The following is a 14563-nucleotide window of genomic DNA, read 5'->3' as shown; positions in this document are numbered from 1 at the left end:
CATCTTTAATCGCTCGTGAGATTTTGCGTGCCTTATTTGCATCTACACTGCTTATGGATTTTCCTCTCATCTCATTCTTTATTATTTCCCCCTGAAACAAACCAAAAGGGGGAGAAAAAAAATGACAAGAAGAAAATAACGTTTCAGTTTGACATCTCCGGGATACTCTGCTCTCCTCCTCTTTTAAGAAAATCATAGGCGAAAAAGAACAACAAAAAGAGCGTTCATCGCTCTTTTCCTCTCTCTCTCTCTCTGTCTCTGTCTCTCTCTCTCTCTCTTTCTCTCTGTTTTTGTGTGGAGGCCTTTTATGGTGTTGTCTGGTCTTTCTTTTCTGCCTCATCCCCTTCAGGCAGAAGGCATAATGTGCCATAGAGGTCCTGGGGTTTCAGAAAGCTCTATTTTTAGCCAAGGCTCGGCACACTGCTTTGTTCCTCAGGAGGAAATGGATGTTTAGAAGTGCTTGTGTGCTCCGGCACGATCATTTCCTTCCACTGTAGTTCGCTTAGTATCGTGTTACTATCAACTTTTGTGCCCGTACAGCTTAGCCAATACATTTAGGTGCGGAGAGCCAAGACGATCTTTTTTTTATAATAAGCATTTAGAAAATATTCTGATCGATGAGGGCAATTATGAATTTAAACAATTTTAAAAAGAGGCTGAAACATAACAAAATGTAAAAATAATAATAAAGGGGTCTGAATACTTTCTGAATGCATTGTATGATCGTATCTACACATCTGATCCAATCGCTTTTGAGATTATTCTAAATGAATCATAGTATGATCCCCCTAGCTCCACATGGAGGATTGCCAGATCCAATGAAACTAATGATACAGGGACTGGAATAGCTTGCTGGCAGGCTGGCATCCCTTCTCCCAGTCCCCCCTCTAATGATTCTGAACTTGTGCCTGAACTTCTTCAAAGTTGAGCCTCACAAGTTTTATCACTGGTTCTTCAGAGTCGATGGCCAAAAAAAAAAAAAAAAGCACAAAGAAGAATGTCCCGTAAGCTGTGTGGGTGTGTGTGTGTCTCAGGCCCTTTCTTGTTCGGGTCTTCGGCTTCACCGAAGTACCTCAGGAAGTCGGTCACTTTTTTCAGTCACTTGATGTCAGAATCTTTGATGAATTGCCCACGCTGTTCCACAGCCCCTGAAAAGGCGAGTCAAGAGTGTGGGAAAGCGGGAAAGCGCCTCTTGATTGATACTCCTCAAATGTACTCCTAATGCTATGTGACATTTTCCATTCATGACATTTGTGTGACATTCAGGGAGAGTGGGAGACTCACCACTGTTTCCCTGGATCTCTCCATTATGAGGAAGAGGCTTTGGGCAGTGTCCTCTCTCTCTCTCTCTCTCTCTCTCTCTCTCTCTCTCTCTGTCTCTCTCTCTGCCCCTCTCTCACCTGCTCTCTCTCAAGAAAATGCGGCATAAATAAATAAAGATCGAAAGGCCTGGCGATGTGCTTCGAGATTGGAGTTCTGGACTCGCCTAAAAATATCAAGTCGTTATATATTATTCATGTGCGTTATTCATTCCCCATCCCCCATGCACTGCAACCCCCCGCACACACACACACACACACACACACACACACACACACACACACACACACACACACAGGTGGAGAGTTTCTCTATGTGTTCTCATACCTCTGAGGTCACCTGATAAGTCCTACTGATCCCTCACCCTCATTTTATTCAGTCCCCACGCTCACTTCCTGCATGCAGTGCGTATATGAATGCATGACTCACCTGACTACAAGAAAACGATAAAGAAGGAAGTCACACAAATCAGGCTTTCTTCCATATAATAAAGCCGCCTACATGCCATTCACAGCCCAGACTTAGACATAAGCTTTTCCACTGAATGAGACCTCTGAATGTTCATTCAAATGACTTGATTGCGGTTCCGGTATAAGAATCGAAAAGCATATTGTAAAACATTGTTCTGTCGTTGTCAGTATGATTACTGCTATGCAGGCATGTTGTCTTTATCGCCGCCTTTTTGCTAACATCCTTTGATGTCGTTTCTCCTCCTTGCACACTCGAACATGGTGTGCCATCAAAGAACAAGCAAAGCATCCATCTAAGCGCATCAGGCTGTGCAACAAGTCAAGCAGAACAGAGGAGCAGAGTGCCATGTTGCCGGAGCCATGTTCATGTCTCTGACTAGCACGTGACATTGTATTGGCCAATTGCATGTCAGATACACTCGCTGAAATCCTCCAAATCAAAGTGCCTCTGGCAGTTTTCTCTGGACGTTTCAGCCGTTTCAATTTGTCAGACTGCGCATGATTTAAAAAAATAAAAAACGAGAACTCTAACACATTTTAAGCCTCCATCCTCCTCTCCCCTCCACTCCACACCAGGTCCCCTCCACTCCCAGATGCATTTTCCATCATTACATGCATTAATTCAACTGCCTGGCGCAGGTCATTACAGGCCCATTAATGTCATTACTTGCCCGGCAGCTCAGGTCAAGTTGTTTGTTTGCTCCCGCAGAGTGCCCTCGCCCTCTGAATTTCATTCAGCGGTGATAGAGAGGAAGAGTGCCGGAGATGGCATCTCCATTTAGTGTGTTTCCACACGTAGACTACCAGAAAAATGGAAAAGATTTGTACTGCCGAAGATGAGAGGGAGAAGGAGAGGGAGCCTAAAAGCCAGAGGGAGGGAGGGAGAGGAGGCCGATCTCTTTACCCGCTTGTACCTACCAGTGTTAATGTCATTAGGTTGGGCTGGGATGATGACATTACATTAGTGCTAAATGGGTCTTTATCAGCTTGGTCTGGCCACATGATGCTGAAGCACACTTATGCAACCCCCTGTGCATTAAAGATTTATAAAGTGCACTTCAAGCAATGGCGGCTGCACGGTGCGCTTGTGCAAACGGCCAAAGGCACAGTGGCGTGAGGCAAGAGATCGTGTCAGTAACTGGTTATGAGGCCTTTTGCCTTGACTGGACAGAAGTTAGTCTCTCGTGGGCCCGGCCCCTTGTGCTGTGCGATGTTTTAATTTGCCAGCCACATCTGCGCGCTACCGCGATACGTGCTTGTCTCCGAGGTGAGCGCTTAACAGAGGGCTTCCAGGAATAAGTCTCAATCTACCAACGTTAAGATGAATTGTTATGTCGCTCCTCGCTAATAGGATTCAGCTCCATTATCTCTAGAGGAACACAACAACCCCACACAAAATATCTTCTCAAAACAAAAACACACCAGCGAAGAACAAACAAACTCCTATTTGTTCCACAAAAGGCTGGGCAACGAGCGATAAACATTTTGCAACACAGTCATATCTCCTTCGACTTTTATGTGCCTCGCGTTCTGCAGCGCGATGAGTTTTGCCTGCCAAGAAGTTTAGTGATGCCTTCACGCTTTTCTCTGTCGCTCTTTTCCCCTCACTCATTCTTTCGTTCTTTCTTTCTCTCACTCACTCACTTTCACTCATTTTCTGGCACACGAAAGCCTCCGCCTGCATTTAAAGATATTTAAATCGTTGGTTCTTGGTGACAAATCGTCCCCTCGTGTGGCTTTTTCACGAGGCTTGGTAGAGAGGGAGCTCCAGTTTACACTGTAAAAATCTGAAGGTTGCTCGAAGGCCACCTCTGGCCCTATCAAAAGAGCTTTTCTAAAATAAACTCTTTCGCTAAACACTCACAGCCTCAGTCGTCGAGGGAGATTATTTTTTTTCATCTCTTTTCGACTTGCCTGTAATTTCATTTGAGATGCGCTGTTGGTGAAATGGTGGCCTGTGTTGCTGGTGTTGCAGTACCAGGTGCGGCGGCCACCGGATCTCCTCCTGGGTTGTTTATGGCCGCAGTGCAGCCAAGGTCTTCCGAAGGGGAAGCGGCTGCCGGAATTAGCATAAAGCTGGGTTCCCTGGGACCCGGGTTCTCATTGGGTGAATGCTCTTGCCTCAAGTAAGGACGAGGCGAGGGCAGTCACTTACACGCCAGTGTTAATTGTTTCCAGTGCGAGGCAATGTTTAAGATCCAATGCATTTAAAGTGAGCAGGGAGGGACTGCAGAGAGAAAGGGAGGGAGGGAGGGAGAGAGAGAGAGAGAGAGAGGGGAGGGGGGTAGAAAAATATGCCCACAGTCTAATTGAACAGAAAAGATGGAGTGATTGCTTAGGGAAATACTTTTTTTTCTCCAGCACTCATCACACAGCTTGCTGTAATAAATAGAGCTTTTATAATAATAGTGGCGAGAGACGGTGGTGGAAAGTCACTGGAGCAAAACCTCTCCCCGCATACACACCCCGCACAAGCCGCGGCAGGGTCTGATTGACTCTTTTAACATTGATTTATTGGCCAGGGCACCGCACTTGTACCAGATAGCATGTGAAACGGTGGATTTTCACTTTTAAGTCTCTCCAGCGCTCAAGGCAAGTTAAGCGCTGCGGTGCAGCTGTGCTGCTCTCCCGTATAGAAAGCAGGCTTTACAAACATAAATAAAGGGCTCCTGTTTTTAATTAGACATTGCGGCGAATGCTCCACCATCTTGTTTGCCTCTCATTAACTGTGTGTTTTAAGGCAGGAAACCCCACAGAGGCCTCCTTTAAAGCTGTTGCTTTGTTTTTTTTTTCATTTCGTTATTTAGATAATGAAGGACTACTGCGATAAGAAGTGAGGGAGAGAGAACGCAAAGTCACTGACGTGTGTGTGTGTGTGTCTGTGTGTGTGTGTTACAGTCATGCCTGTGTTATCCGTGGACAAGTGGTGACTTCCGACAGCACCCCACTGGTGGGAGTGAACATCAGCTTTATTAATAACCCTACCTATGGCTACACCATCACCAGACAAGATGGCAGGTGAGTCACTCTTTCTCACTCTCGCACACACATGCATATTTACACATACACATAAGCGTATACTGTCAGACACAAACACATTGTGTATCTCTAGCTTCCCATTTGTTGTGTCCTATAAAAGGCTTCAAATATGGATTATAGGAAATGTTGAAATGGAGGAGGGGGTATAAAAGATCTACTTTGTTGTCAGTGATCAGAAAGATTTGCGCCATAGTAATACATGTTTCCAGTATTGGTATATTTATTATTTGGAGAATATGCAGTGTTGTATGCTTCTTTTTCCAGTGTTTTGTGAGGATTTATCTTCATGTCAAAATGAGCATCAAAATCAAGAAGCATCTCAGCGAGAATATTTATGCGCACGCATACGCACTGCACACACACTTTGTCACAACTCCATAAAATCCTCACTTGTAAGTGTCTAGATCAATTAATATGGCTGCGTGGTGTATAATCTCCGACCGGCTCCGATGTGATGAACACATTTGCAGTCACACTCCAAGTCTATTTATACTCATCTCACCTCACCTCACCTGCAGTAGGTAGGAGAGAGACGATCACACACCTGTTGGGTACTGGGTTGTAAGAACTCACATGTTCGAGCTCGAGACACTGACATCTTGGCTTTTTTTTTTTACCCTTTTCCATCGGCACTCTTCCCTCCTCTCGCTCTCTCTTTCTTCTCTTTCCCCCTCCATCTCATACCTGTCCATCTGTCTTCCTTTCTCTCTGTCTCTCTCCTTGTTGTTAACGCAGACTTGTGAAGCGGCTCTTTATCACAGTTATTCAGTGTAGTGTCTTTCAGATCCCAGTCAAGTCCCCTCCTCTTTTCCAGCCCTTCACATCTGTCAGCGCTCACCCACACCCCTCCTCTCTCCTTCTTCTTTCCCCTCTCTTTCTCTCCTTCTTTTTTCTCTCTCTCTCTCTCTTTTCTCTGATTAACTGGGGCCCGGTCCCTTTTCTTCTCGCTTCAGTTCTTCACCTTCATTTGCTGTCTGTGATTTTCACACCCCTCCGTGCCTCGCTCTCGTTCTTTTTATTTTCCTCCTCTAACATGAAGGGTGTTTTTTTTCTCTCTCTCTCTCTTTGCCTCCCTTTATCCGCTCCACACCTCTTCACCCGCTCACGCCACAGGCTACTCCCAGCACTTCTCCTTCTTTTCCATCTTCTCCTCTTTTCTCCGTCTCTCCCCAGAGTTCTCCCGTTAGTTCTGCCTCCCTTCGCCTCCCTCGTCTCTCTTTAGTCTACTCGCACTCCTTAACACTCCCTGCGTTCCTCTCTGTCCCTCTCTCCTTTTGTCTTTCCCTCTCTTCTCTTCCTTTATTTCCCTCTCAATGCTTCTCTCTCTCTCTGTCTCTCTGTCTCTTCCACACTTCCTCAGCATACCTGTAAACACTACTCCATCTCCCAGTCCCGCTCGTAAACACAGGCACGGTCTTCAGCTGCAACTCCCCTGCAATCAGCGTGAACAGGCTCAGTGCAGCGTGAAATCAGAAAAGCACCTGTTCAGCCACTTCCCCCCCTCATGCCCAGGCTGTCTGCTGCTCACGCATTTTTATGATGTGTTCTTCGTCGTCCACGAGGCTTTGCCTCGCCAGATTACCTCCTCGTCTATCTGCAAGAATTCCTATTCCTTTGAGTTTTCTGGGGGTAATAGCGGGTCTGTTGTGTTTGTAGGTGTCAGACAGGGCACAGGTTACTCTTGGGCTTTGCGCCTAAAGAAAACACACAAAAAACAAACAAAAACGCAAACAAACAAAACAAACAAAAAAACACAAAAAAAACATACAGCTTATCTATTCCCTTATGCTGTCAGTTTCACAGTAATGAAGGATTCCTTGCACCAGAGACAGCTTTCAGAGCTGTCGACCTTAAATAATTTTAATCACTGTTTTCGATTATTAATCTGTGGCGCCAGTATATTGTCTCAGAAGTGGTGTGACGCACGCTTGGTGAGTAAACGGTGATAATGACATTCCTTCAGACCCTGAGCAGCAGTGAGAGCACGGCTGTGCTGGAGGAGGACTGCATGCCCAGAGGGTGTCTGCTCTGCCGTGATTGATAATGGTCCTGTTGAATTGCACATCGATCAGCAACCCCGCCCTGTGTGTATGTTATGCGTGAGCGTGTGTGTGTGGTGTGTGTGTGTGTGCGCGCGCGCGTGTGTGTGTGTGTGTGTGTGTGTGTGTTTCAGTGTGTAGTATGTAGGGATACTGCAGATCAGGCGTCTATTGGACTGCATTAGTAAGTGCAAGACCTTCAAGAGCACAGCGTTGGTTCCATATACCACATGCTTACACATACATGCACATGCACACACTACACACACATACACACACAGAGAATCCACAAAAAAGGCAAGGACACCGCAACAAGGGCAAAGCTGACCTTTGTTTACAGGACAGAGAATGTGAGTGTGTGGCTATGTGGGTTCGTGTGGGTGTGTAATTGGAACTGTGGCCATAAACTAGCTTTTTTCCCTGTTGTAGAGAAACAACATGCAATGGGCCTGAATTAATGTTCAGGCACTGTGAAAGTGCTGAAGTGGCGCAGGGACCTTGTCTCCTGGCACGGGCCCTTCTCCCTGGGGCCTTAAGATGACCAGGTGCTAATTGCCTATTTAAAAAAAAAAAACAAGAGCAGGGCTTTTTTGTCGTAGGTGTGTCAGGCATGCAGGTGGTCTGTCGCGTCTCCTGCCTCCGTTTGCAGTCGGAGGATGTGTTTATGCCTCAGGTGCCTGTTTTAGCCAGGACTGATGGGGTTACATCCACGAGGAAAGCTGCAGAGAGAATGTAACACAATTGAGCCCGATTTTACTGCCAGGCACAAAATAGGACGGACTCCATATATTATCAGGGGATTGATTAAGCCGCAGGCGCCCGCTTCTCTCCCGACCGACAAATTTCATCCCCCCACTCACGAGGCGCCCCCGTTTTTAAACGGGGTACAATCGGTTGCGGCTTTAACCTGATGGCGAGGGCTTCTATCGCGCACATGAATATGTCTGCATTCTTACTTCCCCCCTCAGAGAATAATGGATTTCTGCAGAAACCCATTCAGCTGATTCCATTATAATTTCTCCGACTCAAAGCTCAATATATCAAGACGGCTATATAATTCCATTGTATTTCGTGCATATTGTGTGCCACATAGATAAAGGACTAACTGGCGGAACAGCATTGCTTCAACCATAGACTCTCATTTAGTGTTATAATTAGTTACAACAATCATGTAATCCTTTTGGTGTTTCTTTTAGTGGGAGAGAAAAATGCCATGCCTTTATGGTAAAATGCGATTATTATTTTTTTTTATTAGTAATTAATAAGTAGCACATTAGCTGAGTGTGATTTCGGTGAATTAACTGAACCTTTTGCATGGACTGCCCTGTGGTGAACTCTTCTACTGCTGCTTTGTTGTGCGCGGAGAGAATGCGTAAGCAGCGTGTAATAAGTGTTGAAAATCACGAATTAATTGGCGGGGCCACAGTGTGAGACTTTTGTCCCTGAGTGCTCTGGTTGTCTCTTTCAGCTTCGACCTGGTCGCCAGCGGAGGTGTGGCCATCGCCCTGCGCTTTGAGCGTGCTCCCTTCATCACCCAGGAGCACACCTTGTGGTTGCCGTGGGGGCGCTTCTTCGTCATGGACACAGTCGTCATGCGCCACGAGGTCAATGACATCCCCAGCTGTGACCTGAGCAGCTTCGCCAGGCCCAGCCCCGTGGTGGCACCCGCTCCGCTCACCGCCTTCGCTGGGACCTGCGTGGAGAGGGGCTACATTGTACCTGAAATTCAGGTAAGACCCCCCCCCTCCAACTGGACCCCCCGTCCAATCTACACCAAACTATCTTTCTGGCCTCAACCTGACTCTTACCAAACCACATCCCCCTCGGCTTCACTGCTGCCCATGTCCTCCAGTATCAGACACCCCAATTTACCTCCAACCATAAACCCTCAGTCGTCTAGTCACCACACTCATTCTCATCCACCCCATCCTCTCTCCTATCCACTATCCTCATCTACATCGGAGGTTGGCCATCATCGCCCTACGCTTCCAGCTCCCTTCCACCCAAAACTCTCTTCAGTAAACTCGCTTCAAATCCAATGGACTCCGATCTCACTCCCACCCACCCCCCCCACTCTCATCCCACTGTATCCCTACCTCAAACTGCACTCCACTCTACTCCATCCATCTCTCCCTCTTCTCCCCATCTTCTCCTCATCCCCAGCAGCACACCCATGATTTACCGCCAGCGCCTCTCCACCCCTCCTGGCATCACCTAACCCCCCCCCCCCCCCCCCCCCCCCCAGCATCCATTTTCATCCACAAACACATCACCGCCACCAGGCCACTCCCATGATTCACAGCTACCTTCACTCCACTCCTGCCCACGCAACTCTCTCTCTTTCTCACACCCACATCCCCCCACCCCACCCCATTCCTGTCAAACACACTCTCCAGTCCCTTCCGATCCATTTCACCGTCGGCACTGCCACACGGCACATCACCGAGTGCGGCGGGTTGCGGTGATTCACGGCGGCCGTCTGGCAGGCGGTGATAGAGGGCCGGAGGCCGCGTGATGAAGTCGGGGAGATTGCGGGAGAGCGTACATCATGCCCCGTGTGGAATAGTAACTCAGCCAAGTGGCAGCGGCGTGATTTTATCTCCGGCGCGTAATTGGTCGGAGGCTACCGACTCCAATTTGCCACACGTATTGTGCCAGCTCTTTGCAGTGTGTCGATAATTACATTTTGCCAGGAAAAAGGAGACCTGGGTGTCCACGGATATCTTTTTCTCCCCCCATAGATGCCGTTTGCGTGGGGAAAGTGAAGGCTATTATTCCTGTTGTGATAATTATTGTTCAGTGTGAGTGTGCGTGTGCACCCCTGTGTGAGTTACTGTTGCTTTCTTCCCATGTTCATTCCATGTGTGTGCATGTCCACATTAGTCCTGCCCCTACCCTTTACAACTGTGTGTGTGTGTGTGTGTGTGTGTGTGTATCTATACCCATGCACCTTCCTTCCCCCATCCCCCCAATCACCTTCGAAAATTACTTTGTCTTCAATGTTGGTTTACAAGATTAATGACTTCCCACTCTATCTGGCCTGCAGTCTGGACTATTAATAACTTCAGGAGGCTCTTCTATTCCGCCCAATACAAACACACACACACACACACACACACACACACACACACACACACACACACACACACACACACACATACACACACACACACACACACACTCTCTCTCTCTCTGCCCACTTCCCCCACTGTCCCACATTGGCCAATTTGCCACCTCTCTCTAAAGGGTCATTCTGATCAATCTCAAAGCCCCCCCCCCCCCCACGCACACACACACACACACAGACCACCCCCTGACATTTAGCAGCGCAGGCATGTTAATAATCACAGACCACCTTGACTGCCTGTGCTTCCAGCCGGGTACGGCCGTCTGCGGCATTAATTGGTCAGCCATGACCTCGTTGTGCAGGTGAGTTGGAGTGACTTAATCAGACCGGCGCAGCAGGCATCTCTGAGAGCAGTGGTGGTGGTGGTGGGGGGGGGGGAGGGCACCTTTTGAACCTCAGTGCTCCTGCTGGTTGCCTGTACAAAAAAAGAATATACAGTACGAGTGAAAGCGCAGAGAGAGAGGGAGTGAAAGGTACCTCACAGCAGCCTTCCTAAACAGCTGGAGGGCTGGCTGTAGACAGTCAATGCGTACGGGCTTCAGACGCCGCACAGTGGTCAGATATAGATTGGACGGTATTGATGAGCTGGTAGAGAAAACACCAGTCTGAAAAAGAAAAGTTATTTCAAAGCACTCAAAAGGTTACGTGTACAAGCAGGTGAAGCGGTTAGGTCAAGTGCTACAAGCAGACTGAATTTAGATTCCAAGCCTTCCACTTGAAAGTCAAAGAAAATGTAGACTAACTAAAAAGGCCTACATCACCTCCAGTTTTCAGGTTGATCATGTTCTCTCTGATCAACTTAAATAGGTCAATAATGGTCAGTAAGACGGACAACCGTTAAAGACTTGAGTGCAAGGTTATGCTTTCAACTTTGTTTAAAATCTTGGAAATACGCACAGTACATTCAGCAATATTTAGACTTGGTGAGTGTGGGATTGAAAAGTCCAAAGAAGATATAATTAACAAACATTAACACATAATAACCTCCTCGTATATGGCATTCTTTCTCTAATTACATCCTCTAATTACTTTCACATGCGGGTTAGTGTTTTTTTAATTAATTTGTGTTAATTAGCCACATATTCCTCTTGGAGAGCTACACAGTTTACTTAAAGAAGAGTGCACCCTAATCTTTTCCCAGCAGTCTGTAAGACTGAGAAAAGTCTAGAATGCCAATGCTGCAGCTCTGTTTTAAATGAATGTTGACCGATCCAAATTCCCATGTTTCCCAGGCCTTGAAGTCGGAAGTGCGGATCCCTGGCACGGACATGCGACTCAGTTACCTGAGCAGCCGGACCCCGGGCTACAAGTCGCTCCTGCGGGTGACCCTCACCCACACCATCATCCCCTTCAACCTGATGAAGGTACACCTGATGGTGGCCGTAGAGGGACGCCTCTTCAGGAAGTGGTTCCCCGCCGCGCCCAACCTGGTCTACGACTTTTTGTGGGACAAGACTGACGTCTACAGCCAGAAAGTGTACGGCCTGTCTGAGACCTTCGGTAAGCCTGAAAGCCAACTTCGCATGGCTTGTCTCTTCCATGTTAGCTTTTCCACTCTTTTAACTGTCAGCATTTTGTCCTTGGATCAGGTGTGTGTTTTTGCATTTAAATAATGTTTGACAGAAGCGTAGCACATCTTAAATGGCATTTTATTCCCCCAGAAGTAAGGCATTTGGATAAACCAACAGCCACGCCTTTTGATTTGACATGAGCCGCAGTGGAAGAAGTGTTAAAGTGTATGGAAAATGCACTCTATGTTGACAGGCAGCCAAAAAGCTGGACACCCACACACACTGTGCTGTCTCCATCTTGGCACGCATTCCCCTCTCAAGTGCACATAGTCACCTCTACTGACATGATTACAGAGGAGTGTTAAAGTGTGTCTGGAGTTAATGTCCCCCTTACGCAGCCAAGGTGGCACACTGGCTGGCGGGTACTCTCTCTCTCTCTCTCTCTCTCTCTCTCTCTATCTCTCTCTCTCTCTCTCTCTCTCTCTGGTGAACATGAGCCCGCTCTGAGCTGCTCTTTGCTCCCTCTCCCCGTCTCCCCCAGTGTCCGTGGGGTACGAGTACGAGTCCTGTCCAGACATCATCCTCTGGGAGAAGAGGACGGCTGTCCTGCAGGGCTACGAGACCACAGCCTCCAAGCTGGGCGGATGGTCCCTGGACAAGCACCATGCCCTGAACATCCAGAGTGGTGAGTAATGCACTCGTGTTCTAATTGGCAAACATGTTACAGACACCATTTTCTTTTGATCTGGCTTTTACATAAAAAACATATAACTATTTAACTGGGTTGCAGACTTCTAAATTGAGTGTTCATTCCACCGAAATAGAAGGTACTTTCACAATGTTTCTTTATGTACTTTCTTAATTGCTGAATTGCTCAACTGAATTATTTAGCTTCATAGCGCTTTCCGCTTATGGTCATGTCTGCCATTGTGATTAATCGGAGCTGTTCCGTATGTTCACTGAGACTCATACGTTTTCGTAGCTTGGCTACATATTGGGTGGCAGAGGTCAGTTTCCGGTTTTTGAATGGAAGAGTAGGCAACCACACACCGTACACCACACGTCCTATGCCTGGCCCATGAGCAGGAAATCCCCTCAGCCTGCCAACGGGCCTCATCAGAGCAAATGAGGCGTGTGTGTATGAGAGCAGCTTGAGCAGGTGGCCCACCCATCCTTCGCTCCATCACACACCACCCACCCCCACAAACAGAGCCTCTGCACCAGAGCCTGAAGCTGCCTCCACCACCTCGCTCTGTTTCTCACTCTCTCTCTCTCTCTCTCTCTCTCTCTCTCTCTCTCTCTTATTTCTCTTAAATTACCTTGCCTCCTCCTTTTTCCGCTGTTCTTTCTTTCTCTCCCTCTAACTTTTGGTCTTTCAGCATCTGTCCATTTCTCTCAGCTCTCCCTTGCTGCCACCCCCTCCCCCCACTGCAGTCATTCATTACCTGTGCCTCCGCCAGTTCTTCCTGTTTACACTCAAGTATTTTCAGTTGGCTTTAATTTGACCGCTGACTCACGACAGCCCTCTCCAAATCCAATCCAGGGCGGAGGGGACGCTTGGCTGGGCTCCACCCGCTGCGGATAGGCTGAGGGCCTCTGGGGCTCTTCATGGCTGTCCACAGGTGGCCTGAGATAGAGACGAAAAGAAATAAAGCAAAGCAAAGGAAAGAGAGAGTGAGAGAGAGAGTAAGAAAAAGAGAGAGAGGGTAAGAAAAAGGAGGAGTTGCGTAGCGAAGGCGAAAGCAGTTGCAGTAGTCTATTGAAACGAACGTAAAATGTAGGGTTTTTGATTTTTTTTTGTTTTGTTAATACATACAGTACTCTGAGCCACTCACTATGAAGGAGGGCTGTTCAGCTCCAGCGAGATTCACACTTGTTTTGCTGCCGTGATGAGGTTTTAGGTGGAGCCGTATCAGCCCTCATGCGTGGCAGCATTTGCCCGGCTCCTTCCCCGACACACTCACACACACACACACACACACACACACACACACACGCACACACACACACACACTCACACCGACACTCACACACTTACCCAGTCAAGCAGCTTCTGTGTGGGAGTGTCAGAAATTGAATCATTGAATCAAAAACAGGATCGAGTTATGAATTCTCTTCTCCCCTCCCCATCCCTTCCTCTCTGTTTCTGTATCTCCCACACACACACAGGCATCCTCCACAAAGGCAACGGCGAGAATGTGTTCATTTCCCAGCAGCCCCCTGTGATTGGGAGCATCATGGGTAACGGACGGAGGCGGAGCATTTCCTGCCCCAGCTGTAACGGCCTGGCGGACGGCAACAAGCTGCTGGCTCCGGTGGCGCTGGCATGTGGCTCGGACGGCAGCCTGTACGTAGGCGACTTCAACTACGTTCGACGGGTCTTCACCACGGGCAACGTCACCAGTGTGCTGGAGCTCAGGTAACACACACACACACACACACACACACACACACACACACACACACACACACACACACACACACAGAGATGCAAAGATGCACATTGACACTGATTGACTACTGAGCTACTGCAAGCTGGCAAAATCACACACCCATTCCTAAAAATACAGGGTACCATACAAATGCATTTGTCAACAGATGACACTTCAGTATTCCTACTTGTAAACATATATATATATATTGTATAACACACTCACTCGCACACACAACATTTGCAAGCACACATGTAAGTATGTAACACCCACATGGACACGATATTTCCCACATGTGTTGCACGTGTTGTCTGCTGCATGGTCTTCCTTTTGCATGTCTTCATGGGTCACAGACCAGTGAGCACCATCACTAAGTTCTAAGTAGCTTCTCCCAGGGCCCAGCATGGACAGTCCTGATATAGTCACCTGTGCTTAGAAGTAGGCCATGGTGCCTTTTTGAAAGGCTTTTATAGGACTTACTGAAATTTTGCCTGTAGCCAGTTCCTACTAACCTCTCTGGATTTGCTCTCCTATAAATGTCCGCCACAGATGCCCTAGCTTAAAGATGCTGTAAGCGATATTACCACTTCTTGATCACTTCCAACTGACTTGACCATTTTCTTGG

At 47.7% G+C, this 14563-nt stretch overlaps 1 protein-coding gene across 10 annotated transcripts in view; it reads left to right on the top strand.

The window, feature by feature from the left end:
- Nucleotides 1-14563, top strand: part of tenm4 (teneurin transmembrane protein 4) — a 174837-nt gene that overhangs the window by 111657 nt on the left and 48617 nt on the right. For all 10 annotated transcript variants that reach the window (XM_042708659.1, XM_031572996.2, XM_012830933.3 and 7 more), the window contains 5 exons: nt 4689-4808; nt 8337-8598; nt 11228-11495; nt 12048-12191; nt 13676-13925. In XM_042708659.1, coding sequence (XP_042564593.1) covers nt 4689-4808; nt 8337-8598; nt 11228-11495; nt 12048-12191; nt 13676-13925 — 1044 coding nt within the window. The remainder of the gene's footprint in view (nt 1-4688; nt 4809-8336; nt 8599-11227; nt 11496-12047; nt 12192-13675; nt 13926-14563) is intronic.

Source organism: Clupea harengus, chromosome 9 (assembly GCF_900700415.2).
Source record: "Clupea harengus chromosome 9, Ch_v2.0.2, whole genome shotgun sequence".
Lineage (NCBI taxonomy): Eukaryota > Metazoa > Chordata > Actinopteri > Clupeiformes > Clupeidae > Clupea > Clupea harengus.
The sequence above is the reverse complement of the archived record's forward strand: the minus strand, read 5'-3'. Positions and strand labels throughout refer to the sequence as shown.